The sequence below is a fragment of the Coptis chinensis genome, chromosome 9 (genome assembly GCF_015680905.1).
Source record: "Coptis chinensis isolate HL-2020 chromosome 9, ASM1568090v1, whole genome shotgun sequence".
NCBI lineage: Eukaryota > Viridiplantae > Streptophyta > Magnoliopsida > Ranunculales > Ranunculaceae > Coptis > Coptis chinensis.
This window is the reverse complement of record NC_141464.1, coordinates 7,759,895-7,772,560: the sequence shown is the minus strand read 5'-3', so window position 1 is coordinate 7,772,560 and position 12,666 is coordinate 7,759,895. Positions and strand designations below refer to the sequence as shown.

Sequence of the window (12,666 nt, the reverse complement as noted above, 5' to 3'; positions counted from 1 at the left end):
TAATCTTTTTATAGGACTTCACAATGCACATTGTTCAAGTAACGTAGACGTGCTTCAAGGCTATTGAAGACACTATTTATACGCATAACAAGGACGCTCCAGGTAAAACCTATATACATCCTCGAATCTACTGTCAGAGGATTCTATTTCTAGTAATAATCAGGCTATTTTTGCATGCTCATTAAGACTTGCCTATTAGACTTAAAACTTGCATGAGATTAAGATCTGGTACGCATAAACCTTCTATATTAGTTTATCGTAGACGCAGAAATAATTGCCTATCTAGAAATTTACCAATCACCACACACACACCACCTACACCTACCAACACTACATTTGTAGCAATGGTTGAAGAAATAGCAGAGAGACCCCTCTCTGATTTCTGTAAGGCTTTAAATGATGGACCTGAGTCCTACATAATTCTTGCAGATACTATGGGAGATTTTAGAATTACCCCCAATATATTTAATCTTCTACCTATTTTCCATGGGTTAGACTATGAAAAGCCTTATCAACACTTACGTAGAATACAACAAGTTCTTACTACATTTCATCATCCTAACGTAAGACCTGAACAAATAAAGCTCAGGGTGTTTCCTTTCACCCTAGCTGACAAAGCAGCACAAAAGCCGACCTCTGTCGATACATGGGTAAAACTAGTAGAATTATTTATGGAACAATTTTACTCGCCATAGAAAAGTGATAAAATGTTATCACATATTCATTTCTTTCGCTAAAAGCCTCAAGAATCCTTTTCTGAGGCTTGGAATCATTTCACTGATCTTCTAGTAGAATGTCCACATCATAATCTTGGTAAAGACACACTAGTTCGTGCCTTCTTCAAAGGCCTATCCCAACACTATAAAGAGACTTTAGATATCATGAATGGAGGAAATTTTCAAAGTAAAGGAGCCACAGATGCTTATAACTTTCTAGATAATCAATCCAAGAAATAAAGTAACAACTGGGGAGGTAACGATTACTCCCGCTCCATTCCTTCTTCTACAGCTAAGGCAACCAGTATGTTTGAGGTTAACTTAGAACTTTAATTGAATCCCTCACTCATAAGGTAGATGCCCTTTCTGCCAATAAACAAGAAGAGAAACCTACTCCTGTCATGAATATACACTCTCTTCACTGTAATTTCTGTTTCAGTCTTGAGCATTCCGATCATTATTGTCCTCTTGCCTATGAATAACAACCACAGCCAGAAGATGTACGCGCTTTTAATAATATACCTAACGCACGTTGGAGACAAAATCCTAATTTTAGTTGGCGTAGTAATCACCATCAAGGAGCACCTCCAAGTTTTAATAATCAAAACGTTAGGCCCACCAATAACTATAATCAATATCAACCAAGGCAAGGACAAGGGCAATATAATTATAATAATAATAATAGAAGTTTAGTCCCGGTAAATAACAACTATCAAAATCCACCCGTTAATAATCAACGTGAGATAGTTCCTGTTACACAACCCGTGTTAACTCAACCTTCTCAAACTGATAGATTCGATGCATACATGCAAACTCAACAACAAATATTACTAGTCATCCAACAATTATCCCAAGAAAAGACCCAACAAAAAGGCGTGTTTCCAGGTCAACCCGTACCTAATCTAAAATCAATAAACACAGCACTACTACAGAATGACACATATACCACGGTCAATAAGAACGTTTATACTATGGTTCTTCCAAAAACCGTGGGAAATACTTATATACCATGGCGGAAATTTCTTTGGTCATTGGTTTACTAGTATATGTCACAGTTACATGAAAACCGTGGGATAAGTTGGGCCATATACCATGGTTAGTTTTTTTTTTAGCGTGAGAGTACTCCACATCCCCACTACCTTAAACATAAACAGTGGTATATAAATTTTTCACTTTCTACCGTGGTTTATGATTTCTTTATCTTTATATACATATATAATAGCAGTCCCTTTTCCTCTTCTCTAAGGGTGTCCACGTAGGCAAATTTTAAGTACCCACTTTACTCACGCTAAATCAGAAGAGGAAAAAATTAATCACTGGGAAATAAGAAGAGAAAAAGGAATTATACCCCCGCGATTACAGAAAGGGGAGAAAAACTGCCCAAGAAATCGGCCCTAAACCGAAAAACAGCCCCGCGATTTAAAAAAAACCAAAACCTTTCTTCTTTTCTCTTCCGCCGACCCTAAAAAAAAATTCCCAGCACTCAAAAACCCAAAACCTTTTTCGGAAGTTCTCCATGTTCAGGAGTGGCAGTCCTTTTAGGAGCTGAAGCCCTACATATCAGAGGAAGAGCAGCTTGAGTAGGGATGACGAGGTTGTTATTCATAAAATGAAGGTACCAGTGATACTGTTGAATGTGACAAGATTAACAAACTTCCGTAAGGATGGGCACCCATCAATCTACGGCAAAAATGTGACTGATGGACGGAAGGTTTCTACAAGGCGGTATGACTACAGTCAATTGTCACCAAGTACGGCGTTTTTTTGAATAAAACGCATTTAAAATCCGTTAAATTGCCAAGGCATCTTGTATGCGTTTTGAACCCGTGTTTTTCAAAATATCGCATTTAAAACGTTTGAAACGCAATTTAAACGTAAAAACCGTATATATCGCGATATTTTGAAAAAATCGCGTTTTAAACTTTCTTTTCTTTGGTTTTGTCACTTTTGTTCGAAAAAAAAAAAAAAGAAGGCAAGAAGTCGAGAACTTTACCCAAAAAAAAAACCCCGAGAAGAGCTCCTTCACCAGCTCACCACCAAGTCGCCAACTACCAAAGTATAAGGTTAGCTCTCTCTCTCTTGCTCCTTACTCACTGAAATACCTTGAGGGTTGAAAGGGTGCGTACGACCTGTGAAGTTAGATCAACCTGTGAAGTTAGATCACTAATAATCTTGAATAAAATAATGAGATTGTCATCGTTCAAACACCATGGCCCATTGTCCATAAAACTATTTTCCTCGGGATCCAACGATCGCTTTTTAAGGGGGAGTGGGGGTACTTGATTTTTTTATATTTGTTTACTTTTATCGGTTCTCTAACCATTGACGCCAGTAGCTCTCGACTTTTCTCTGATCGATATTTTTTGCCCTTATCAAGTGGTTTAGATCTTCTTGTCAGCTCTTCTTGATTTTAGAATGGTCTAATTGCTTGCTGTTATGGTTAAGTTATTGGTCCTTACAAGAATTGCGAACGTCCAAGAAGAATTTAACTGTCCATCTTAAGCCAATTTTAGGTCTGCAAGATTTGTAAGCATTTTGTAAACTAATGCTTTTTCAACTCAAAATCATGGGGTGAGGTGAACACGGGACTAGTGGAATTGAATTTGGGTTCATAAACTAGTGGAGCATTGGCTGGTAGATCATCTCAGATTCGCTTGATTAGATTATTAAATTGTTACTTGTTTCCATTGTAAATCAAGTGATGTCCGATAATATTTTACTTTTTCCATTAATGCAGGGAACTACAATCGGGGTTGAATTGGGTGATGCAACCACTACCGCCGGCCGACCCATCCGTGCGCCGACAAAGATCACCGGCGTTTCCATACACATATGGTCAGCCTTTGGCTCACTTTCTTAGGGCAACATCTCAGGTCCCTGATGCTCAAATTATAACAGAACATCCACCAATAAGGTCTACTTACTTGATAATCGGTTTTGTAGCTTTTGTTGAGGAGAAAGATAGTATAAACTATGTGGGAGTGAATCATGTTTCGCTTAATAGAACGTAGCTTAGTTTCTATTGGTTGTCTCTAAACCTTGTTAATTAAATGTTTTGCATTTATCTTATTGTGAAGTGCGGTCCTCATATTGCAAAGGGTTGATGGGAAACGAGTTCCGCTGAAGTGGGACAAGATCAAGGTAAACAAATCCAACACATTATTGTCTTTTTCTTTGAAAAGTATATGTTTACATATGTTGTGAGTCTATATGTTAGGGCCCATATCAACCAGGTGGCACAGAGTATGGGTATTATACAATGAAGTTTATGAGGGAAATAGTAGAAGCTTGTTCAACTGGATCATTTGAAAATAAGGTATTCGAAAGTTTTGACAAACACTTTATTTTGCTCAATGACTTCGCCTTATTCTTATATAGTAACTCCACATGTTGTGTTTTGACTCATCCAGATAACAAATTTAGAACTGAAGGAGACATACACGCAAGATGAACTTGACGGTGTTCGACTCGATATTATTCGTCGGAAGCGAATGAGGATGAGTTTTAGCTATGTTCGGACCCCTCCAGTTTAATTTATGAGTCTTACCTTTTTAATTTATGAAAAGGAATTTGAAGTTTGTTTTCTTAGTGCACTCAAAAAATTAATGGAAGTTTTTTTTATTTTATTATTATTATTATCTTTTTTTGCAATGTTTGATAGTTTATTGTACATTTTGGAATTTGTTGGGAAGATGGAAATGTTGTATGTGGGCAGGCTGTGTAAATTTTGTTATGCAGGTTCGGTTTTTAAGTGGAAGACTGTTACTAGCATTATTATTAAAAATATATATATATACCACGGTTTGGCATAAACCGTAGTGTTTAGTATAACTATATACCACGGTATTATAACATGTACACTAATATAAACCACGGCTTCAATAGCTTATATGCTACGGTTATGTTGATAACCGTGATATATAATGGGCATTACAAACCATGGTTCTTTGAAAAACCGTAGTATCCGTTAAACATATATACCACAGTTTTGCTATTATTATATACCACACCACCTATTGTCACGGTTGTATAACAGTGGTAAATATATTTATACCACACTTAAAAACAGTGGTATAAGTGTCATTCTGTAGTAGTGCAGCCTTTGAATTAACCAGTAATCCTAGTAATGAAAATTTAATACAAGGAGAATTAAAGGACGTAACTACTCTCCGTTCAGGGAAAATGGTTGACAACAAAGTAATAATGCCTAAGGATTCCACACAAACTAATAAAGGTAAAGAAAACTTACTAGATACTGTAGAAGTACCAGTTAAACCTCAACCTAAGGGGAAACTGACAACAATTAAAGAAAGGGGCGATACTTATATTGACCCTTATGCTAAATACAGGAAAAAATCCCCGTTTCCCCATAGACTAGCTATGTTAAAAATGGACGATAATTTTGACGAGATTATGAAAGTTTTCAAAAATTTATCTATAAACCTACCCTCGATGCCATAAAACATCTTCCAAAACACGCTAAGTTTCTTAAAGATTTGTGCACCACAAAGAGGAAAACAAACATACCTAAAGAAGCCTTCTTAACATAACAGTTTCCCTCTTTAACTGAGCACAATGAAATCGTTAAGTACAAGGACCCTGGTCGTCCCACTATACAATGTACTTTAGGCGATACTTTCACCACAACTACTCTTCTAGATCTAGGGGCAAGTGTTAACTTACTCCCATTTTACCTTTATAAACAACTAGATATACACGATCTAAAACTCGACTAAAATGGCTTTGTAGTTAGCCGATCGTTCGATTAAGTATCCTAAGGGCGTAGTTGAAAGTATTCTTGTTAAAGTACAAGATTTCTATTATCCAGCCGATTTTGTCATTCTAGACACAGAAGTTGCTCATGACTCTGTTTTTATCATCTTAGGGCGTCCTTTCTTGACCACTGCCAATGCCCTCATTAATTGCCGCGATGGTTCGATGTCTATTTCCTTTGGAAACCTTGATGTTGAGGTAAATGTTTTTAATATGATGCAACAGACACCAGACACGACTATAGATGGAGAAATTAGCATGATAGAAAGTCTCACTCAAAATTATTTTAATAAACTTTTCCAGAAAATCAGATGCACCAATTTCTTTCCTTCGGCAGTACTGAGGATTCTTACATCCAAGAAGTATATGCCCTCTTAGAATCTACTCCTATCCACGATCTAGCTCCTGAGTTTGAAGAACTCATTCCTGAACAAATCTGCGTTTTAGAGGAGGAAAAACCTCCTGAATCCCTCATTCTCACTCTTCCTACCCCTGAGCTTAAACCTTTTCCCACCCCTGAGCTTAAACCTCTTCCCGCTGAGTTAAAGTATATTCATTTAGATCCAGATGGCATTCATCCGATTATTATATCATCTCAGTTATTTGCTACTGAAAAGGCAAATTTGATTAGGGTTATTCGTGAACATCGTTCTGCGATTGGTTGGTCTTTAGACGACATTAAGGGTATTGACCCTAGCGTATGCAAACATCGCATACATTTGGAGGATAATGCGAAAAACCTCCTGTGACCCACAATGTTATTTGAACCAAGCCATGAAAGAGGTAGTTAGAGCGGAAGTTTTGAGATTATTTGATGCTGGCATTATATACCCCATCTCAGATAGTCAATAGGTGAGCCCAGTTCATGCAGTCCCTAAGAAATCAGGTGTTAAAGTCATTCATAATGCCGATGAAGAGTTAGTTTCCACCCGAATTCCTATAACATGGGGGATTTGTATTGATTATAGGAAGCTTAATGCTATGACACGTAAGGATCACTTTCCTTTCCCTTTTGTCAACCAAATGCTTGAACGTCTAGCCAGCCATATAATTTTAGGTCATATTGTTTCTAAAAATGGAATAGAAGTGGATAAAGCTAAAATAGATAAAATAGCGTCTCTGCCTATACCACAGACTGTCTATGATATTAGGGTCTTTCTAGGCCATACAAGTTTCTACAGACGTTTCATAAAAGATTTTTCAAAAATAACTAAGCCTTTAACCCAATTACTTTTAAAAGATGCCATTTTTTATTTTAATCGTGACTGCAAACAGGCTTTTGAAACTTTGAAAGCCGCTTTAACCTCTTAACCTATCATACAACCACCAGACTGGTCAAAACTTTTTGAACTAATGTGTGATGCAGTGATTATGTCATTGGTGCTGTGTTAGGACAGAAGTTAGATAATAAATCCACAGTTATTTTTTATGCTAGTAAAACCTTAAATAATGCTCAACGTAATTACACTACTACTGAAAATGAATTTCTAGATGTTGTCTATTCCTTAAATAAGTTCCGTCTCTACTTAGTTTATGAAGGAGTATATCTTCTCACATTTCGGCATACCTAAGGCCATCATTAGCGATGGAGGAAAATATTTTTGTAACAGAGTTATTGAGGATTTAGTCAAGAAATATAGAGTTACCCAAAAGGTGGAAACTCCGTATCATCCTCAAACTAGTGGTTAAGTAGAGGTGTCCAATAGAAAAATTGAAAAGATATTAGAAACGACGGTTAATCCTGATAGGAAAGATTGGTCTATACACCTAACAGATGCTTTATGGGCATATAGAACGGCTTTTAAAACACCTATTGGTATGTCCCCCTACTGCTTAGTTTTTTGTAAACCTTGTCACTTGCCTGTTGAGTTGGAATACCGTGCCCTGTGGGCTATTAAAAGTCTTCATTTCAACATTAACACCGCTGGTATCAAGCACAAATTGCAATTAAATGAGCTTGAAGAAATCCGTAGTGATTCTTATGATTTAGCAAAGGATTATAAAGCTAACATGAAACGTATTCATGATAAACATATTTTGCGTAAAGAGTCTGATCTTGGTCAAAAAGTTTTACTATATAACTCACGTTTGCATATTTTTCCTAGTAAATTAAAAACACATTGGTCCAGACTTTTTTTGGTTACTGATGTCACTCTTCAAGGGGTAATTACCTTGGTAAATCTCAAAGACAACAGTACCTTTCAAGTCAATGGCCAATGCTTAAAACATTCCACGAATTACGTTCGCCCGCTGTAGAAGAAACTCTTATACAAGACCTTGTTTATGAGGATTGACCTCTATGTTTGGTGTACTTCCTATATTAAGTCTATATTTTGGGAGTACTCCATTAGGGTAACCGGACCCTCCTTTCGGAGTGTGTGATTGCAAGTGTCGGATCCTTAGTCCACGTTCATGTAATTCACGCATTCCTTTCTTGCAGTTTTTCTCGTTTCTTTTGAGTAGTGTTTCTCTATGGAGTGATTTACATTTTTACTTGCTTTGTTTGTTTTCTGCTTTTCAAAAATCATTTTCATAAAAATTAGAAAATATAAGACCCATAAATATTAGATAGATTAGAAAGTCTAGGGTATCTGACTTTAAACGACCTTCTTTTTCACCATAACAAAAAAAATTCATCATATTCTAAAATTTTGTTTGGGGGTGGGTAATCACCCCACCTTGTTCTCTCAACTTCCTATCTTTGTTTATGCTACTTTAGTCATATAGATTCATGTGACACAATCTAGTTTTCTAGATTTTCCTTCGCCCTCATAACTTATGCCATTTACACATTTCGAGGAGTTCTTCCATCATTTCAAATGTCACCCACGGTTAGATTTGAGTTTTTCCTAGATTATTAGATAGAATTCTTCATGTTGATCATTTTCATAGCTCATTTGCAAAAATCGGACCGCTAACGAATAAGAAATCTTAGTTTTAAGTTTACAAGGTAGCAGGACAGGATGACTATTTTATAAAAGATTTGGGCTTGGCCTAAATTCATTTTTCCACCCAACCCATGATATTTACACCCCACCGACCCATTCACTTCATCTTCTCAAACAAAATTAAACCTGACCTAAATCGATCCCAGCGCGCACCGCGCCTAACCAAACCTGAATCCAAGCATGCCACGCGCCCTTAACGAAACATACCTTCTCCAAATTTTTACAGCACCTTTCCCCCATCATCCCCTACTTATACCCCTACCCGTATTCAAATTTAAACCATACAATGGCCCGAACAACAAAAATCATGCCGGAATTCGCATTTAATGCGAAGATATTACAACCATTCTACGGTACGGAGATGCGTGCTAGAGGGTGGAATAGAATGTGATACTTTACTGAGGAATACTACCATGAGGATTTGGTGTTGTGTTTTTATCGTAATAAGAGGATACTTCCTTCAAGGAGAATGTTTGTGGATTTGGACGGAGTTCACATGGATATGACTCATGATTTGCTCGCTACCATCACTGGAATACTCGCTAAACAGGTAACCTTGACCTTACAGAGATCCCAGTTTGATGGAGTGCATCAGTTGATGCTAGAGAAGCTGCTCGAGGGTCGATACAATGATTGTTCTCACTGTGCCAGGCAGTAGTTACTTAGGATTAACCAGCTGGCTGTGATGCAGTGGCTAGGAAAGAACACCTGTAGCACCTCGAAGCCAAGTGACATCAACTTGTCATTCCTGCACGTTCTTTGGGTTTTGCATAACAGGAGGTATGGTTTTTGCCGCATTGATTTTCTGCATGAAGAGCTTATGGCTGTAGGCCTGACCACTGCACCCCTATCTATTTTAGTTACTAAGATTATATTATCTTGGGGTTGCGTGCCTAAGTCACCTAGGACTCATATTAAGCTTCACTCAAACGCAATGGCGTGTAGTAACTATGTTTAAATGCATTTGACATTACTTGAAGAGAGAGCTGATGGTATAGATCAGGATGAGGATGAGGATGAATATCCTGTTTGTTTTGCTGAGAATGCTATGGATCGTGCTACTTCTGATTTTGCATGTTTTTCACTACTCCATAGTGGGCACTCCTTTTGTGTGTTTAGATTGAGATGGTATGTGGATGATGTAAATAGATGATGGTCGTTGAACAAATAGAAGCGTATCAAAACCTAATTATCCCTTAATAAGTAAAGGATGAGTAGGGTATTATTTCACTTTTAAGTATATGTTATGTGAAGGACAGGACTGGAAAGGGGGGTTGAGGGATTAAAAACTATGATTGTAGAGATTTTAGATTCTAATGCTAAACTAAACTAAATTAACTAAACTATTGAGAATTTATAAGAGAGGGAATTCAAGAGATTAGAATCCACCAATACTTTTGATCTATGACATTCTGCTTCATGGTTGTTCTTACAAGTAGACTACAATTAGACAATCGAGCGAGTGTCGATGCCCTTTTGGACGAAACATCGTTAACAATTAACTCTACTTAAGGTTGTTCCTATGTTTAAGATATTAATATCTTCTTTCCTTTTATGTAAGCACGGGCATCCATTCAATGTATTACTGAGAGCAACATCAAGGAGTACATCCTAATAGGGCAACCATTCAATGAATCACCACTTAAGGCAAACACAAAGAATACTTCCCCTAGGCAACCACTCCTTGAGCTACCTCTTCTAAGGCAACACAAAGAATACTTCCCTAACTATAAAGAACTATACTACTAGAAGAAAAGTAAAGAACACTAGCATGATATTAATACTGCAAAACATAAACCCTATTCTATACTTCCATCCCCTGGTGTGGGCAATGGAACTAATAACTAAAAATATAAAGAACTAACTTGACTTAAGAACACCATGAACTAGAAGAATCATTAAACCTTAAGCATCGGCTTCATCTCCTCCCTTGAAGGAGAAGATTAGCCTTCCATAAAGAAGGAATAATACGAAGAACGAGAAGAAGAAGAGTCGAAGAACATAAGACTAGAAAGACTAATTTATTAAAAATTAACTAGTTAAAACCGAATATTTTATTATTAATCTCTCTCTGCCTCAAGTTCTGGAGACAAGAGTATAAGTGAATTGGCAAATTACATGAGGCACTTAGGTCCTCTATTTATAGGGGTTACAATGAGTTCTAGAAGCATTCCAAACCGCCATTTGTTTCCTAATACAAATCAACTTCTTTCAGAGTCCAACTTTGTCTCCAAAACTGAGAAGGAAGTGGCTACAAGAATCGTTTCATAAGGCGCCCGGGCGCAAAGTTCCTTAGGCCTCTCATCGCTGAAATTAAGCGCCTAGACGCATACGATCCATGCGTCCCAGATGCGGAAGTCTATTTTCCCTCTTTTGCTCTATCATTCTATCCTCTTTTGTGTGCTTTGGTCTAAGCAACGAATCCTTTGGCCTTGGGTTTCCAAATAGGCTTTAAAATAGGACCAAGTCGCATCTTTAATAACTTCAATTCCTTGGCCTTCTCCATGATTGTCCACGGGCTTCCCATGTGATCCTTAATGCTCTGAATTGCTCCGTTTTACCCTTTTTTTCTCTAGTATTCCACAAAACTCTCTCTTTCACCTGTAGAATCATAAAACATAACTTACAAACACTATTAGTCCACTAAGATGGCTAAACAAGAGGCATAATCGAGGGTTAAATTGCACTTTTTGAGCACTTATCAATGCGTACGCTTTATGATAATCAGCGAACCCTATCTACGCTCTGTGAATTGATACAAAAGCGCTAGGGTTCCATTCAACATCATCGCCGCAGCTTAGAATAGAACATTCGAACCATAGCTGATAACCACGCCGACATGCTTAATTCTATAGAGAATATGGAAGAGGCGCAGGCAGCTTTTCAGGCCGAGGTCTTGAGACATTTGCCCCAGCCAGGAGGTTCGCCTTCTTCTTCTGACTCTAGACGTGAGCGTCGTCGTTGTCGTCCTGCTGATGGTTCTGGACCTTCTTCTTCCCAGGGATAGCTTATTTATTTTTGATTTGTTGTGATAAATTTGATTTAGAATTATTTCTATTTTGTAATAACTATTTAATTTCCATACTTGTTTTAATTTCAATAACTTTAGTTTAATTAATTGTTAATTTCATTTTTAGTTAAGTAGTTAGTATTTATTTGTTTATGTGATTGCTCATCTATGCACGTATTGTTAAATTTAATACATGATTAATCACATATTTTTATTTTACCATATAGTTTTTCTGTTGATATTCAGCATGTTTAGGTAATTTAATTGATCAATGTCATTAACCCCCCCTCTCAAATTGTTTGGGGGTGGTATATATTTTAATATATATGCACGTATGAAATTGCATGCCTTAATCACATTTATATAAGTTTTGGGCCAAAACATAAGAACCCTTAGGCCTTCTTTAATTTAATTGGGATCCACAATGTAATTAGGTACCTGATATTTCAAGGAATTTCAAAGTTTCGCAGAATTTCAAAAGTTAATCTAATAGAGAAACCCATTATATGCAACCCATGGGCCTTCTTTTATTCAATTGGGATCCATAATGTAATTAGGAACCTAAAATTTCGTGGAATGTCAAAATTTCAGGGAATTTCAGAGGCTAATCGTAGAAATTCCAAAAACTAAAATAGAATTCATGTGTAGAAAACTATTCTAAAAATATGCTTTTTCTCACATCTTTTATTTTAGCAACAATCCGGCCTTAGACTTAGCAACCAAACACTATAAAAACAATCTCTAAGCATGTAGTTTCATAACTAAAAACCCTAAACACATTGCTGCATCTCAGAGTGCGCATCGCCTCACACACGAACAAACTTAGCGCGCACCACGCTCATATTAATTTGGTATCAACATTACTACTCACGCACCGCGCTCTCCGAAGGGTTATTCCAAGCGCGCACGCGCCCTCACCGCAAGCTTCCAGGCTCGGACTTCCAGGTTCTTCTTTTCTAACTTCCAGTACTTTAATTCATTACTCAGTTGTTATGATTACTCTAAAAATTATACCAGAACAGTCTTTTTATGACTTGCGTGATAGTGACACTTATGACTTTTATTTTGACGACATGATTAACCAATTAGGTTGGCACCCTCTGTTGGTATATCCATGTGATACTTATTCACATCAACTTACTACTTATTTCTATGATAATTGTAAATTTTCTAATAACCAAGATGGAGAATAAATGTTCTCTGTTACCATAAACAATGA

At 37.0% G+C, this 12,666-nt stretch overlaps 1 protein-coding gene across 1 annotated transcript; it reads left to right on the top strand.

Annotated features, from left to right (window-relative positions):
• The first annotated feature begins 2,325 nt into the window (after positions 1 to 2,325).
• On the top strand, positions 2,326 to 4,249 carry LOC147474644 (uncharacterized). The gene is made up of 5 exons (XM_086585141.1): positions 2,326 to 2,441; positions 3,454 to 3,630; positions 3,794 to 3,857; positions 3,934 to 4,032; positions 4,127 to 4,249. The coding sequence occupies exons 1-5, from the start codon at positions 2,326 to 2,328 to the stop codon at positions 4,247 to 4,249; spliced, it is 579 nt and encodes a 192-aa protein (XP_086441267.1).
• The last annotated feature ends 8,417 nt before the right edge of the window (positions 4,250 to 12,666 follow it).

What these genes read in the sequence shown, in the direction of transcription:
- LOC147474644 (XM_086585141.1), top strand. Translation starts at nt 2,326, where the DNA reads ATGAAGGTACCAGTGATACTGTTGAATGTGACAAGATTAACAAACTTC. An exon ending in CGGAAGGTTTCTACAAGGCG is followed by an intron (nt 2,442 to 3,453) that starts GTATGACTACAG and finishes CCATTAATGCAG; the next exon opens with GGAACTACAATCGGGGTTGA. An exon ending in ACAGAACATCCACCAATAAG is followed by an intron (nt 3,631 to 3,793) that starts GTCTACTTACTT and finishes CTTATTGTGAAG; the next exon opens with TGCGGTCCTCATATTGCAAA.